The sequence below is a fragment of the Myotis yumanensis genome, unplaced genomic scaffold, assembly GCF_028538775.1.
Source record: "Myotis yumanensis isolate MYYU_CA2020_CCGP unplaced genomic scaffold, mMyoYum1.0.hap1 SCAF_9, whole genome shotgun sequence".
Classification (NCBI taxonomy): domain Eukaryota; kingdom Metazoa; phylum Chordata; class Mammalia; order Chiroptera; family Vespertilionidae; genus Myotis; species Myotis yumanensis.
In genome coordinates this window covers 61269169-61285391 of record NW_027223760.1, presented here as the reverse complement: position 1 = coordinate 61285391, position 16223 = coordinate 61269169, and the positions used below count along the sequence as shown (strand labels likewise).

General features: G+C 38.0%; 1 protein-coding gene across 1 annotated transcript; it reads right to left on the bottom strand.

Annotated features, from left to right (window-relative positions):
• Positions 1–756: 756 nt before the first annotated feature.
• NUP42 (nucleoporin 42) lies at positions 757–12479 on the bottom strand. The gene is made up of 7 exons (XM_070424427.1): positions 12290–12479; positions 9710–9941; positions 7934–8028; positions 4627–4703; positions 3778–3864; positions 2171–2255; positions 757–1598 (listed from the first exon to the last, which is right to left on the bottom strand). The coding sequence occupies exons 1-7, from the start codon at positions 12399–12401 to the stop codon at positions 1018–1020; spliced, it is 1269 nt and encodes a 422-aa protein (XP_070280528.1). The 5' UTR covers positions 12402–12479; the 3' UTR covers positions 757–1017.
• Positions 12480–16223: the final 3744 nt, after the last annotated feature.

Genomic DNA, 16223 nt, shown 5'->3' with positions numbered 1-16223 from the left:
GGTCAAGGGCATGTACCTTGGTTGCGGGTACATCCCCCACTAGGGGGAGTGCAGGAGGCAGCTGATCGAGCTCTGTCATCGATGTTTCTGGCTTTCTATCCCTCTCCCTTCTTCTCTGTAAAAAATTCAATAAAATATATATATATAAAAAAGAAAGGAGCACAGAGCTCTGATATATGTGCCTCAGCCCAGGCCAGGTCTTTGGTTTTTTTGGATCAACCATATGTAAGATATTAAGATGTTACCCCCTCAATCTGAGGACACAGGGAGATCTAAGTATGTCTAAGAATTATAAAAGTTCTAGAAACAGAGCTAGAATACTGACCCCTCTACATACACTATTTATTCACATGATCACAATTTCTATTCCCCTTACAATCCATTTGATTGGATAATGTAAGGAATAAGTACAATTATATAAAAATTAGGCTAAGCTAAAAAGTAGCCTGAAATTGTTGAAGAAAACTCAAATGGTGGCCCATGAGACAGCCAAAATTGAGGAGGGTGGGGGGTGGGACAAAATTATGAGGGAAAAATGCCTCCTAGATTCTAAAAAATCAAAGTTTTCACTCTTTAAAAGCTCTTATTTATCTTTAAGAGAATCTTCTTTTGCATGATTGAAGGTCATGTTACTGATGTTTATTTGGTAAGTAAGCTAAATATTTAAGCATTTCCTCCCTAATGGTTCTAGAAATTATCTCCTTAAAACAATTTTTAAAGGGAAAACTTTAAAGGTTAAGATAGTAAAATGATGTAGGATGAGAAAATACTTTATTCAGCGCACAGACAGCTTTTCAGTTCCATTCATAATTATAGTAAAAGAAAATCTCTTGCTGGCTATTGTGTTTTATTTAAATAGTTAGGTTCAAGAAAAAAATGTTAAATTTCAAACCCCTAAAGCTATATTCCATATAAATATATAAGTATATATATACATGTGTGCGTATATCTATTCTTCTATATGAACCATTCAAAACAATTTAAAAGTCATTCTTTTCTGTATTTAAAATTGTCCTTTCAAATATTTAGAAGTTCCACAGGTGGTGGCTTCAATGGAATTTTCCCCAGAGTAAATTTCTTAGACTGAAATTGCCTCAGTTCTTCTGCTGTTAGTTGATGCTTGGGTGTGAATAATTCATTACCTGTGGTCGTGCTGCCATTTGAGACAGGGACAGAGGTGGATGTGCTGCTATGTCCATCATGAGTGTCACTGAATGACTTGGAAAAAGGAGTGTGAGAATGTGAGCCTGGACTACCAAAGCCAGCCACAGAACTGCTGTTTCCGAAGGCTGGGGCCCCTGGACCTCCCACAGGGCCTGCTGCCATGGGAGCTGGGAATCCTGAAAACCCGGCTGAGCCAAATCCCGAGGCTGCAGGGGTTTTAAAGGAAAATGAAGCAGCAGATGTGATTTCAGGTTTCCCAAATCCAGGAGCTGGAGTAGAAGTAGTGATGGCAGGACTGGTAGAGGGAACAGCTCCAAATGCTGGAATATTCCCGAACACCGAAGGGCTTCCAGTAGGGGCAGTGGCAAATCCAGAGCTTGTTGTAAAACTAGAATTTTGAGCACTATCACCCATGCTGTTATTCACTGGAAAACCTACAAATAAATCAGAAAAAGAAAAAATCTATTATAGTCAGAAAATGTAGCCATATTACCAGCCCCCACCCCCACCCCCACCCCTCACCCCCGCCCAATTTCTCCCTTATTCCTGCCCTGCTTGGATGTTGGGAAGAGAGACGATTACTAGAAGGAGAGGAGAAAAGGAAAATGAGAAGCTAGAACAAACCCACTGGACCCTGTTGTTCTGTCTTTCTGCTACTGCTACACTGATCTCATTTGCACCACTCAAGGAGGCAGCTTTGAGAAACCTCAGGGATTAGCAAGTGCGCGTTCACTTTTGGCTTTCGGCTTCCCCCGCCTCCCCCCAAAAAAATCTCACTAGAGCTGTCACTTGAGGATGATACTATGTTATTATACAAGTGACAAGAAAGTCCTCAAAGGTGCTGCTTCTCTAACAAAGTCTTGAAAACCATTCCTAAAATATACTTTTAAAGCTTGAGCGATAGGGTCTTCAATGGTACTTAACATACCTTCAGGCTTAATGACTTCAAACCTATAAAATCTTATTTTTCTAAATCAATGAAGTCCTGCATTACTGTATCGCTTACCTGGTGACCCGAATGTTGCTGTTTGCCTACTGCCAAATCCAAATGTAGGTGTTGCTTGATTTATTCCATCCTTTATATCGGAGAGCTGTAAAAACAGGCAAATAATAAAGTACTTCATAAATAACTCTATATACTTCAGAGCCAAATTCAATGTTTAAAATATGCACTTAAAAATGTGAAGCTAAATGTTTTTAACATAGAAAAATGCCCACAATATGAATATACATTTAAAAAAAGGAAACCAAGCTCAAAGATTAAGAGTAATTGGTTAATGAATTATGGTTTTAATTTTATTCTTGCTTTTAAATATTTTCTAAATTTTCGAATGAACACATACTAAAATCAGAAAAAAAATTTTAAGACTATATTTCAGTGTCTATAGGCTCACCTGCACTTATCAAGAAACCTAGATATTAGGTAAGGGACCTTTAGAGGATCCCATTCTATTCACTCTAACACTTGAACTGAAGTTGATTCACAATGTCACTACTGAAACTAACCACTAAAATCTATTACACATTTCCCATTGCCTGCAAATATTTCATGCTCTTGCTACTTCCTGCTCTTGAAAGGTCTTTCATCTCTGCTTACTGAAATCTTAATCTCCTTTTTAAGAAACTTTTCACTTATCCCTTTGCCAAAGCCTTTCCTAATCAACTCAAACAGATATGATTTCTTTCATTTGGAAGCCCCAATAGCATATTTAAATATTAAACTCTGTTGAGGTATAGTTTACATACAATAAAATGCATCCATTTTATACCTATATATTTATAAAATATATATATATTTCAATGAGCTTTGACAAACTTATAATCACCACCATTATCAAGAGTTAGAACATTTCCATCACCCCTAAAAGCTCCCTGTGTCCTTTTCCAGTCAGCCCTCCCCCAACTCCTGGCACCAAGAAACCACTCACCTGCTTTCTATCACTATAGACAAGGTCTGTCTTTTTTAGTTTCATATAAATGTAATTACTAGTATGTACTTTTTTAAAAAATCTAGTCTCTGTCTCTTAGTGTGATATTCATTAACAGGTAAATGAATAAATAATGTACATTCATGTCATTTTTAAAAGCAATTTATTTTTAAATGCTGATAACTTGAAATATTTGAATGTATGTAATATTTTTCAATTTCAAAATTAATACTACAAAAGTTTAAAATTTTCTCTAAAAACAATTTTTAAAAAGCATGATTTCCTATGCTTTTCTGACTGAAGAACAGAGAGAAAGCAATTTCAGGGCCTTGCCTCTAAATGATGATACAGTTCTTGAGAATGTGTGATTCATAATTTGTGGTTGTTTTCTTAAATATATTTTGATTTATTTCAGAGAGGAAGGGAGAGGGAGAAAGAGAGAAACATCAATGATGAGAGTCAGTGATCAGCTACCTCTTGCATGCCCCCTACTGGGGATCGAGCCTGCAACCTGAGCATGTGCCTTGTCCAGGAATCAAATCATGACCTACTGGTTCATATGTTGATGCTCAACCACCGAACCACACCAGCTGAGTTTAACTTTGCTTTCCAAATAGAAAGTAAAATTCTCTGCAAAAAAGCAATAGATAAGTCACTTCCCTGTAGCAAACTCTCCAATACTCACCAAAGCTATTTTAGTTGATGTATTTAGAGTTTTCAGTTCATTTACCCTGTTCCTCCACTGATTTTTTAACTGTTGGATAGAATTCAGCTGAAGAGAGGAGACAGAAAAATAATGAGTCAATATTGAGTATTTAAGTTAATCGCTCAAATGACAACTTCACGCCTTTGCCAAAATCACAAAAAGTTAATGAAACATTCTTATGGTCCATAACTTGTAAAATTTGCATTGACCTGTCCCTATTTTCCAAAGATATTCCAGCTATAGTCCCCTCGCCCTGTTCTTCAACTCCTTGTATCTTCTGGTTAAGAATCCTAAGTATCTGGCAGCAGAGAGTTAGTTATATTTGGATAGGAGGCGAACATATGTGCTAGTTAAAACGCATGATCATGACTATAGACAACAAAAAATACAGACTTTATTTCACTTCCTTTAGCATCAAACTTATTCAAGCCCAGCTTTTTTATTTTTTGATATATGACATGTGAGAATATTAATCTATGTAACAGACTGCTTTATTTAACTTTGTCTTTCTAGCTTTCATCACGGTGTCTGCACCTAAGAAATGCTCTATAAATGTTTGTCAAATGATGAAAGGGTTTGATTTCTGGGATTGATTGCTGGATAATTTGTAATGAAATAATGACATTCCCAGTTACTACAGTCAAAATATATTATCACCATTTTAGATAACCAATCAATTTCAAGAAAAGTAATTTAGAAAATAAAAATAACCTTGTCTTGAAAAACTTGTAGACCTCACCCACTTTGCCAACCTTTGACTACAAACAAAGAAGATAGTAATTAACAGCTAATCTGTTATTGAGGTAGATGAATAGGAAACAAACTTACATAACTCTGTAAGTTATTGCTGGTTAAGAAGTTATGGTATTCAAGCCTCAACTCCTCTGGTGAAATGTCTGTAAAACCTGAAGTGAGGAATCAATTTGAATCTTTAAAATAAATGCCAATACTTTCAACAGTATAGTAAACCTAGAGGTGCTAGACAAGAAAGTATGCTAATGTTGATCATTAGAAAATTTACATAATTATAAGGAGCCTACACTCCCTTTCATGTTTAAATAAGTATAAAATTAGAATAAAATGTAGTTGGTTATTTGATCTTTGAAGGGGGAACTTTTTCTAAAGATAAACGAAGAGGAAAAAATAACAAAATGGAGAAGAAAGAATAAGAAAGAGAAGAAAAAGAAAGTTGACTATATATACATTCAAACTTCTGTCTAAAAAAATATTCTATATGTTAGAAACAATAAGCAAAATTTAAAGGCAAATGATAAGCTGGGAAAGCCATAATTGCAACATGACAGGAGAAGAGCCAATGTTAATGTATGAGTAGCTCTTACAAATCATTAAAAAAAAGTTAATTTGAGCAAATATAATAAATAGGCAAGTCACAAAAATACAAATATCCAGTAAATAAATGAAATAAAAAGTTAAATTTTAAAAATACAACTTAAAATAGAGATAAAATGCTTTACTTATCAGACTGGCAAAAACGAAAAATGAGTATTTATTGTTATTAAGAATGTGGTGAAGTGGACTTTCTCTTAAATTGCCATTAAGGGGATTAAAAATATACAACTTATCTGGGAGGAAAACTGTCAATAAGCATCACTAGCCTTAGAAATGTTCACTCCTTCTGGCCTTAACATAATTTACAGGATTTAATTTCAGGAAACAATTAGATGCATGGAATCTTTTGCAATATATTGCCTGGTTGCAGTGTCTGAAGAAAACCTGTTCTCACACAGATATGTAGTTGGAAAAGGATGAATTTAATGGCCTTTTTAGATAATTGTGAATATTCTTCTTTGATATCATACCAAAACTTGACAGGTAGTAGTTTCTTTTTTTTATTTTTATCCTCACTCAAGGATATTTTTCCATTAAGTTAGAGTGGAGAGAGAGGGAAAGACAGAGAGAAATATCTATGTGAGAGAAACGCATTGATTGGTTGCCTCCAGCATGTGCCCCAACTAGGGCTGGAACTGGGAAGGAGCTGGCAACCCCAGAAAGGAAACCAGGACCCTTCAGTCTGCAGGCCAATGCTCTATCCACTGAGCCAAACTGGCTAGGGCAACAGGTAGTAGTTTCTAAAGGCTAGCTACAATGTGGATGCAACATTTTTGTACAATTATATTAAATCCACTGGTTTATCTTGCACTTAGAATGGATTTTTCAGCCATGTATAATTTTGTAACATTATAGACTGAGCATTTGGAAGTTCTACTGAGTTATCTAGAACTTCCAAATGTTGGCAACTGTCATTGTATAATATTAAAATATTTATACTTATTAATGTCATTATCCATCTCATCAGACGAGAGTTTAAGTATCAAGAAGTCATCAAGCTCACATTAGCAGAAAACAGTTTTCCATAATTGAATTTTCACCTGAAAGGCTGAATTTTATCATTGGCAATAAACACTGTCAGTTGTTTTCTATGAAGTGATAGGCTCACTTCATTTATTTTTTTTAAAGAAAATGTCACTAAACACTGAAGTCTAAATAACCATAGTTCTCAGTCATTCTTTCAAATAAAAATTGTCCTGTGGGGGAAGAAGAGTGGCTGGTTCAGCTCACAAGGCAGCAATCACATGAGTGCTTTCCCTCAACATAACCATCACACATGAGCACGGTGCAGGATCACTTTACGTGCGCTTCCCATTTTGTCACACGGAATAGCAAAAGGTTTGCACTCAAAGGTCAAGATTTAATAAAAGTAATAACTCTTACCATTTCATCAAGGACATTAAGTGAAAATGACATATTTTTAATTGACTACTACATACTTTAATAGTTTATTGTCTCTGCCTTGATGTATATTTACCTCGATGCAATGTATTTTACGCATTAATGCTTTTGCACCAACTGTGCTAATGTCAACACAGTGAAAATGGCAATTAATGTGTTAGTATTATGATGAAAATATTTTTGAATTTGCACAGCCCCTGCAAGGGTTTCGGGAATAGGACTGCCAAATTCAGCAAACAATACAGAATTTGAATTTTAGACATACAACAAATACTTTTTTAGTATAAGTATGTCACAAGGGCTATTCATATATTAAAATATTATTCTTTGTTTATCTACAATAAATTTAACTGGGAACCCATATTTTATCTGGCAACCATACTTAGGGATCTACATTCCACATTTTGAGAACCACTGCTTTAGGGCATTCAGTAAGCATTAGGTTTAATTCTGAAATGATTTAAAAAGGCTTAGTATTTCTTTATTTTCTTTATAGAAAAATCACTATCTGAAATTCTCTTATTATTTGTATTACTTATTGGCTCCCTCCCTCAAGAACATAAGCTTCATAAGGGAGGGATCTTGTCCATCTTGCTCATCACTATATCCCCAGCACTTAGAATAGGGCCTGGCACAAAAGAAATTCAGTAAGAATTTGTTGAATGATTGAGTAAATAAATAACTAAGGAGCCGTGTGACACACATGCTCACAGAGAATGAGCAGGTGGAGCTGACACAGAGCAGAGGTCCCAGAGTGCTGAGGGATCCCAAGGGCTCTCATCTGCTAGGTACCTGCTGTTTACTCAATAGGGCAGAAGCCCAGGACCACCCAGAGTGGGCTTAGAGAAGTGTGGTGTGTAGGTTTCAGCCCAGAAAGGGCTTAGAAACTGTGGACAAAAGAAAATGGGAAGAAAAGGGTATCTACAGAAATGCTATCCCTATAGCCCAGCTAAAGCTCTTTACCTTCGGACATTACCTAGAGCGTAGGCCTTCACATGCTTTATGAAAAACAACTATCCTTAAATGGAAAGATAGGGAAGCAAGAGAAAAAAGAATCGGACAGCCACGGCCTTAATGGCAGGAAGGCTATGACTCTTCTATTCCCTGTAGGCAGCAAAGACGTTCTGAAGTTGTACCTGTAGGGAACCAAGAAAGCAGAGCCTCTGCCTGGGCTTACAGAATGGGAACTGTGGTGGGTCCTGATTGTACTGAGAACTACATATCTTAAAAGAATATACCTTCCAACCTCAATCTCTGAATCAAGAGGTTCTGCTAGAATACTCAAATACTTTAAACACTGTTAATTTCTTTATTTGGCATGGTCCTGGTTTTAGAAAATAAGAGTTGTAAAACATATTTTAAAAACATACAATTTCTCAGTTACCTGAAATACTAGGTTTCTTTTTCATTGGTGAATAAGCAGAGAACATCCACTGCCCTGATGATTCCCAAACTTCCATATCTTTCACAATTCCTTCCCTGACAAAAAAAGAGAATCTTTTTCATCTGCTTATTAAAATTTATCAGTTATAACTTTCAATGATTGAAATTTTAAATTGTAGTAAATATGTACTTTTAGATTTTTTCCCATTATGTTTTCTCAAGTGTTTATTAAAGCAGAAGTTTATAGAAATATAAACTACACTTCATGTTGTAGATATTATAAGACTAAAGAAGTTCATAATTTTGGTTTTCCAGTTCACGGAACCATTAACCAATACATTTAACTGAGAACTATTGTACAATATGTATTAAGGAACTAAAATAGAGTCAAATATACAACTTTAATCTTTCTGCTCATTATCATAAACATCAATGATCATTTAACTGGGAAAGAGAAAGTACCATCTATATATATATATAAAAGCTATGACACACACTGACTACTAGGGGGCAGATGCTCAACGCAGGAGCTACCAAGCAATAGCAACTTTGCAGAGTGTCCTCTTGCACTCCAGGACCCCTTGGGGGATGTCGGACTGCCGGTTTCGGCCCAATCCTGCAGGCCAGGCCGAGGGACCCCACCTGCTGGAGGGACCCGGCTTACTCCACAGACACTCTTAGAGCTCCAGTACCACCTCAGGTGCAGCTGGCGGGGAGGGACCAAGGAAGGTTGGCTCCAGGATGTGTCTGGCCCATCCTGCCCAGTCCCACCCCACTGGCCACCTTCTAACTAATTTCCTTTCAAATGTGCACGAATTCATGTGCTGGGCCTCTAGTGTAAAAAACATAATATTTTTAAATGGGTAGGACTTTAGAGATCATCTTGTCTAATTCTCATGCTTTTCAAAAGGGGAAATAGATCCATACCCACACAGTTAATTTGTTGGCAAAGCTGTGGATAGAGTCAGCTCTAAATTAAATCCCCTTCTGCCCCGTCCAGAATGCTACAATTAATAAAATGATACCACAGAGAATCTATATTAAATTTAGGATTTTTACAAAAACATCAAATATAGGAAGGAGAGGCTCATTTGTTTTTTCTTAAAAAAAAAAAATCAGTAGTATATGGTACACAACTTAAAATGGTTACCATTGATTCTAACTTGGTTATATGGAAAGTAAAAGACTAACAAGTATATTTTTGTCCTGGGAGCCAGAAGCTGAGGGAAGTTAGATAGCCAGGCACTGATTTGGCACCAGTCGTAACTTCTGCTACAAATGTTCTCAAGAAATGTTAAGGAATTTACTCCACAAAAGGGAAGGGAATCAAATTAATTCACTTTTTCAATTTGAATGACGTAAATAAAGTAAAAGTTTTAAAAAGAAAAATTCGAGATGCTATTTGACCTCCAAGCTCACAAGTTGCTTTAAATTACCTCATACTTTGTAAAGGTCTCATAATTTACAACCAACTTAAGCAGGACTACCTTAGAAAGACATTCACAATATAGTGTTATCAACAGAAAAGTGGGAAAAGCATAATTATCTCTAAGAAGGCTCTGTACAGATATGGAAAGATGACACATTTTTAAATGAAATAAAATCTAGTATGATATCTATGCAAAATAGTGGTTATCTCTGAGTGATAGGATCATCGGTGCTTTTTTTTTCTTTTTGCTTATTCTTATTTTTTAAATAGTGTATTATTTCTTTAAAAATATAAGTAATTTTTAAAAAAAGAAGAAAATAGATAATTTTTCTGAATGCTTTCACTTACAGAAATTTCTTTTCATCTTTCTGTTCATCAGAGGTAGGTGAAGTAGCAAATGGGTTCTGAGATAATCCAAACCCCCTGTTCCTGTTAGCTGAATCTCCAGAATCAAAAGAACCAAAAGATGGTTTTTCTTGCTCTCTGCTGCCCCCCCATGGTGTGGATTTGGAGAAACTGGATGGCTGGATAACACTGGAGTATCTCTGGCTGGTGGCATTCCATCCACGTCTGTTACTACCTGAAATAAAACATAAAATAAAGCCCTAACCAGTTTGGCTCAGTGGATATAGCGTCAGCCTGCGGACTGAAGGGTCCCGGGTTCGATTCCAGCCAAGGGCATGTACCTTGGTTGCGGGCACATCCCCAGTAGGAGGTGTGCAGGAGGCAGCTGATCGATGTTTCTCTCTCATCGATATTTCTAACTATCCCCCTCCCTTCCTCTCTGTAAAAAATCAATAAAATATATTTTAAAAAATAAACAAATAAATAAAATAAAACAATTTTACCAGCAACTCATCTTTTAAATATCTAAAAATTTAATTATATTTTGTCTTATTACATGCAGACATTATGCAAAGACTCAACATTTCCACTCATTTAAAATCACAAAACTCTTCATTTTTTCCTTATATACTGTAGTTCAGTGTAATATCAACCAATCACATAATAGTCTAATTGAATTTCTGGTTAACAAGATTGAGAAGACTAAATCCCTAGAAAAATAATGATATTATTACTAGATTCAGCTGACATAAGCTTATTAAGTAAATAACTGCTTGATAGTGGTGTGGATAGAGGACATATATTCTAAATCATAAGCTCCTTCAGGATAAAAAGCTGTCTGTATTATTCTTGCTCTCCCAGTGGGCCTAATATAATAATAAAGTCTAAAAAATTAGGAATGTACTAAAAAGTTTGTTGAATATAAAAGATAAGATTCTACCCTCTGTCTTTGAATAGATGCTTAAATCTATTTGACTCAGTATTCTCTCTGGGAAAACAGCCACCTGTCTTTCAGGGGGAGATTATAAAGATGATTTGCATATGAAAAAGTGCATTGAGTTCCTCTATTATGAGCATATTACTAATATTTCATAATTATCAAAATGAGCCAACAGGACTCTAACCTCTTTATCTCTATATTTTAAAAAAATCTTATCACTTAAAGTATTTCAATTACCCAACTTCCTAGTTGGGCCCAAGATAATTCACTGAATTGGAGATATTCCATTAAATGTATTAAAAAGTGGAGTAGCAACGAAAATAATTTTATGGTTGGGGGTCTCCACAACATGAGGGGGAAAAAAAGTGGAGTGATGGGATTTCCTTTATGAAAATTCATCTCTCAACTCTAAAACTCCTTAATAAAACCAAAGAGAAGAGGCAGCAGATTGCTGGACCAGAAAGATCCCTCAAGTAGGGATTCATGGTATTTTATTTTTCTAAAGTTTCAAATCCTTTGGGGAATGACACAACGGAAGAAGTCCAATTAACCTTCTCTATACAGCTTTTGGTCTTCATACTTCTTAATTTCAAAAACATTTTGTTTAGGTGGCTAAATACACTATGTGATGAGTTATATTACACCTGTCCATCCATTAATCTATCCAATTAACGTTTACATTCCGTTGTTCACGGAAGTACACGCACATTTATCAGACTCCGAGTCCTAACTGTTGGTTTGGAGTAATTCATTACAGCTATTGTGGGTGATGCAAAAAAAGACTGCCTTCCGGAAGGGGGATCAGGCATGACACCGCAATGCCGCTTAAGGTTGAAAGGTAAGGTGAAACCCCCCCCCAAAGGGAAGGGGGGTGAGAGTGCGAGAGTGGTCAGCACCTTGTGATCCTAGTTTAAGGACTAGATTCCAATCCTAAGAAGAGAAAACCTCTTCGTCGGACCTTTGAAAGCGTGTGTGTTGCCATGGTTTCATGTCTGATCTCCCCTCTCCTGGAAGACAGCGCTTGGTGCATCATTCCTAACTGGTTTAATGAAACATCCCCAAACCTTCGTTAAGGACTCGGGCCCAGGGAGCAGGCCAACCCGGTCCTCTGCACTCCGTCCCCTCGTAGCCCCGAGTTCTTCATTGGGCACCCCATCCTCCCAACTTCACCCCCAATTCGATGAGCATATCTGAGGAGTGGCTCTGCTACCTTACTGTATTTCCAAAGGAGTTGGCGACTTCCCCAAAGTGAAGAGCCCCGGAAAAGAAGTTTAGTAAAAATTATATTCGAGTCAAGGGAAAAACAACAAGTCCCCGGAAGGGTAGAGAACGGCAAGGAGGCGTTGGGTCGACCTGTGCCAATTGTCGGAACCACTGCCACCCACCGAAGGGGAGGGGTTGACACACGTACATCTGACTTCACACTCATGGTTCGGCCTCAGAACCAGGACCACGGCCCCGGCTTCGCCCGCTCAACACAAACGGACCGAGTGCCTAAGACGCGGGCAAAACCGCCGGAAGGAAACTGCGTGGCGGGCGCCGCGCGGAGCCCCCCGCGGGAACCCCGGTCCCCACCCGCTGGACCCGTCCGGCCCATCCCCGCCCGGCCAGCGGCGGAGGCGGCGGGCTGAGCGCCAGGTCACCTGAGGGCTGTTGCTGCCGTCCGCCGCCCGCACCCCAGGCGCCGGGGTGTTCGTTCCAGCACCGCTCCCCAAAGCGACAGCGGCCTTGAAGGAAGAACTGACAGATGGTCATTGCGGCGGCGGCGCCGACGGAACGGTCCCCGAGCGCCCGACGCCAGCGGAGAGCCGAAGCAACCCAAAGTTCCGGCCCCGCCGCCGTGACGTCATCTTCTGGCGCCGCGCCCCGCCCCCGGCGCGATGAGAGGCGTGGAATTCACCCAATCGGAGTCGAGAAGAGCGGAGCGCCCCCAGGGAGCCAGCGAAGGCGGACAGCTTGAACCCGGACTTGGAGAAAGAGGCGCGTTTAACCAGGTGTGGGGCCTCCGGCTGCAATAACTGACTAGTCAGGAGCACTGATCTCTTTTCCCTAAGACTGTCAAATAAAAAAAAATGACAACAACTAATATAATAGCCATTTGGTGTGAATGACTAAAAATTATACCTTTTTGTTAGATCAGCAAAAATAATATGTGTGTGTGTGTGTGTGCGCGTGCGCGCGCTAAAGAATTTTAGTAATGACTTTGTGTGTGCCATGCAATAAAAACGGTTGAAAATTGCTGGTTTAGGATGATTGACTATTGTACTTGCTCACATACTTTGGATTTTGAGGACAGCAGAATCTACAGGAGCACTGGGAATAACTGGTGCAACCTAGTTTATCTTTTTAAAAAATAAACCTAATTTATTTTTAAAAATCAGTTTATTCTAAAACAAACTTGAGTTACACATATAGAACAAAAAACGTTTTTTCTTGAGCCACTTGCAACTATATAGCAGACCTGATGTCCCATCACCCAAATACTTAGTGTATTTCCTACAAATAAGGACGTTCTCCTTCTTAACCACAATACAACCAGCAGAATCAGGACATTAATATCGATGTATTACTACCATCTAACCCTTAGAGTCCATTCATGTGTTGTCAAATGTCCTAATAACATCCTTTAAAAAAAAAAAAAGAATCCAGTTCAGAATCAATGTTTCCTTACTTGTATTTCCTTTTTCTATTTAAATTTTATTTTTCAATTACATTTTACATTCAACATTATTTTGTGTTAGTTTCAGGTTTACAGCATAGTGGTTAGATAATACTTTACAAAGTGTTCCCCCAATATTTCCAGTACCCATCTGGCACCATACATAGTTATTACAATATAGACTTATTCCCTAAGCTGTGCTTTACGTCGCCAACTACCAATTTGTACTTCTTAATCTCTCCACCTTTTTTACCCAGCTCTCCAGCCCCTCTCCCCTTTGGCAACCATCAGTCTGTTCTCTGTATCTGAGTCTGTTTCCATTTTGTTTGTTCATTTGTTTTGTTCTTTAGATTCCACATGTAAGTGAAATCATATGGTATTTGTCTTTGACTTATTTCACTTAGGATAATATCCTCTAGGTCAGTGGTCGGCAAACTGCGGCTCTCGAGCCACATGCGGCTCTTTGGCCCCTTGAGTGTGGCTCTTCCACAAAATACCACGTGCGGGTGCACATGTACAGTGCGATTGAAATTTCATGGCCCATGCGCAGAAGTCGGTATTTTGTGGAAGAGCCACACTCAAGGGGCCAAAGAGCCGCATGTGGCTCGTGAGCCGCAGTTTGCCGACCACTGCTCTAGGTCCATCCATGTTGTCACAAATGGTGAGGTTTCATTCTTTTTTTTATGGCTGGGTGGTGTATATATATATATATATATATATATATATATATGTATAATTTCACCACTTTTTTAATCCACTCACCTATTAATGGATACTTGGTTTGCTTCCATATCTTGGCTATTGTAAATAATGCTGCAATGATCACAGGGGTTCATATATTCTAATTAGTGCTTTGGATTTCTTTAGATATATACCCAGAAGTGGAATTGCTGGGTCATAAAGCAGTTCCACTTTTAATTTTTTCGAGTAACCTCCATACACTTTCCCATAGGGGCTGCATCAATCTGCATTCACACCAACAGTGCATGAGGGTTCCCTTTTCTCCACATCCTCGCCAACACTTGATATTTGTTTATTCATTGATGATAGCCATTCTGACAGGTGTGAGGTGATATCTCATTGTGGTTTTAATTCTCATTTCTCTGATGATTAGTGATATTGAGCATGTTTTCATATGTCTATTGGCCACCTGTATGACCTCTTCAGAGAAGTGTCTATTCAGGTCCTCTGCCCATTTTTTTTTTTTTAAGTTGGATTGTGTTTTTGGTGTGGAGTTGTATAAGTTCTATGTAATTTGTGGATTAAAAAAAATATATTTTATTGATTATTTACAGAGAGGAAGGGAGAGAGATAGTTAGAAACATCGATGAGAGAGAAACACCGATCAGCTGCCTCCTGCACATCTCCTACTGGGGATGTGCCCGCAAACCAGGTACATGCCCTTGACTGGAATTGAACCTGGGACCTTTCAGTCCGCAGGTCAACCGGCTAGGGCAATTTGTGGATATTAACCCTTTATCAGGTATATCCTTGGTGAACATCTTCCATTCAGTAGGTTGTATTTTCATTTTCTTTATTTCCTTTGCTGTGCAAAACCTTTTTAGTTTGATATAGTCCCCACTTTTTTCCCTTGCTGGAGGAGATATAACAGAAAACACATTGATGAGATGCCAGATTTGCCTGTTTTCTTCTCGTTTTATAGTTTTGAGTCTTACCTTTAAATCTTTAATCCATTTTGAATTTATTCTTATATATGGTGTGAGGTGGTCTAGTTTCATGTTTTTGCATGTATCTGTCCAATTTTCTCAACAGCTTTTATTGAATAGACTGTCTTTACCCCATTGTATGTTCTTGCCTCTTTTCATTGACCATATATTGCCTTACTCATATTTCTTTAGTCTCCTTCATTCTGGAATATTTCCTCAGTCTTTCCTTGTCTTTCATGGCCTTGACACTATTGAAGACCATAGCTTGTTATTTTGTAGAAGTTCCTCAATGCAGATTTATGTTTTCTCATGACACATCCCCCCGCCTCCCTCCGCCATGGAGTGAAAACTTCAAAACCCAACATAAAATAATGTTCAGAATAGGCAAATCTAGAGAAAGATTAATAGTTGGCTAGGATTGGATGTTTGAGGGATATAACTGGGTTGAATAATATCTCCCCCAAATTCATGCCCACCCAGAACTTTAGAATGTGACCTATTTGGAAATAGGGTCTTTGCAAATGTCATCAGCTGAGATGAGGTCATAGTAGATGGGGGTAGGGTGGGCTAAACCCAATGACTGTTGACCTTATAACACCATATAGTCTCAGAGAGACATAGGGAAAAGACCATGTAAAGACAGAGGCAGTGAACAAATGAGGCAGCTACAAGCCAAGGAACAGCAAGGACTGCCAGCAGCTACCAGAGGTAGGAAGAGGCTTGGGTAGTTTCTGCCTCAGGACCTCCAGAAGGAGGCACCCTGACCCTTGATGTAGGGCTTCTGGTCCACTGAACTAAGGAAAGAGTACATTTCTGCTGTCTTAAGCCACCAAGTTTGTAGTAATTCATTGCAGGAGCCACAGTGAAATGAGACATGGGGAAAAATGGTGAGTGACCGCTAATGAATATGGGGTTTCTTTTTGTGGTGACGAAAATGTTCCAAAATTGTGATGACAGCTGCACAACTCTGCGAATATATTAAAGACCATTGAATGGTACACTTTAAATGGTGAATTGTTTTGATATGTACATTATATCTTAATAAAGCTATTATGTACATAAAAAACCGTATATAAACAAACATATCATAATGCTTTTTACAGTTGTTTTCATTTAAACATTTTTTAGTGTTTAAGATTATACAACTCCCATATAGAGAAAACAAAATTAAAATAGGAACACTGCTTCACAAATTTAAAAAAAAATCATTAACACATCTAAAATAAAGAATGAATAGAACTTAGCAGTCTG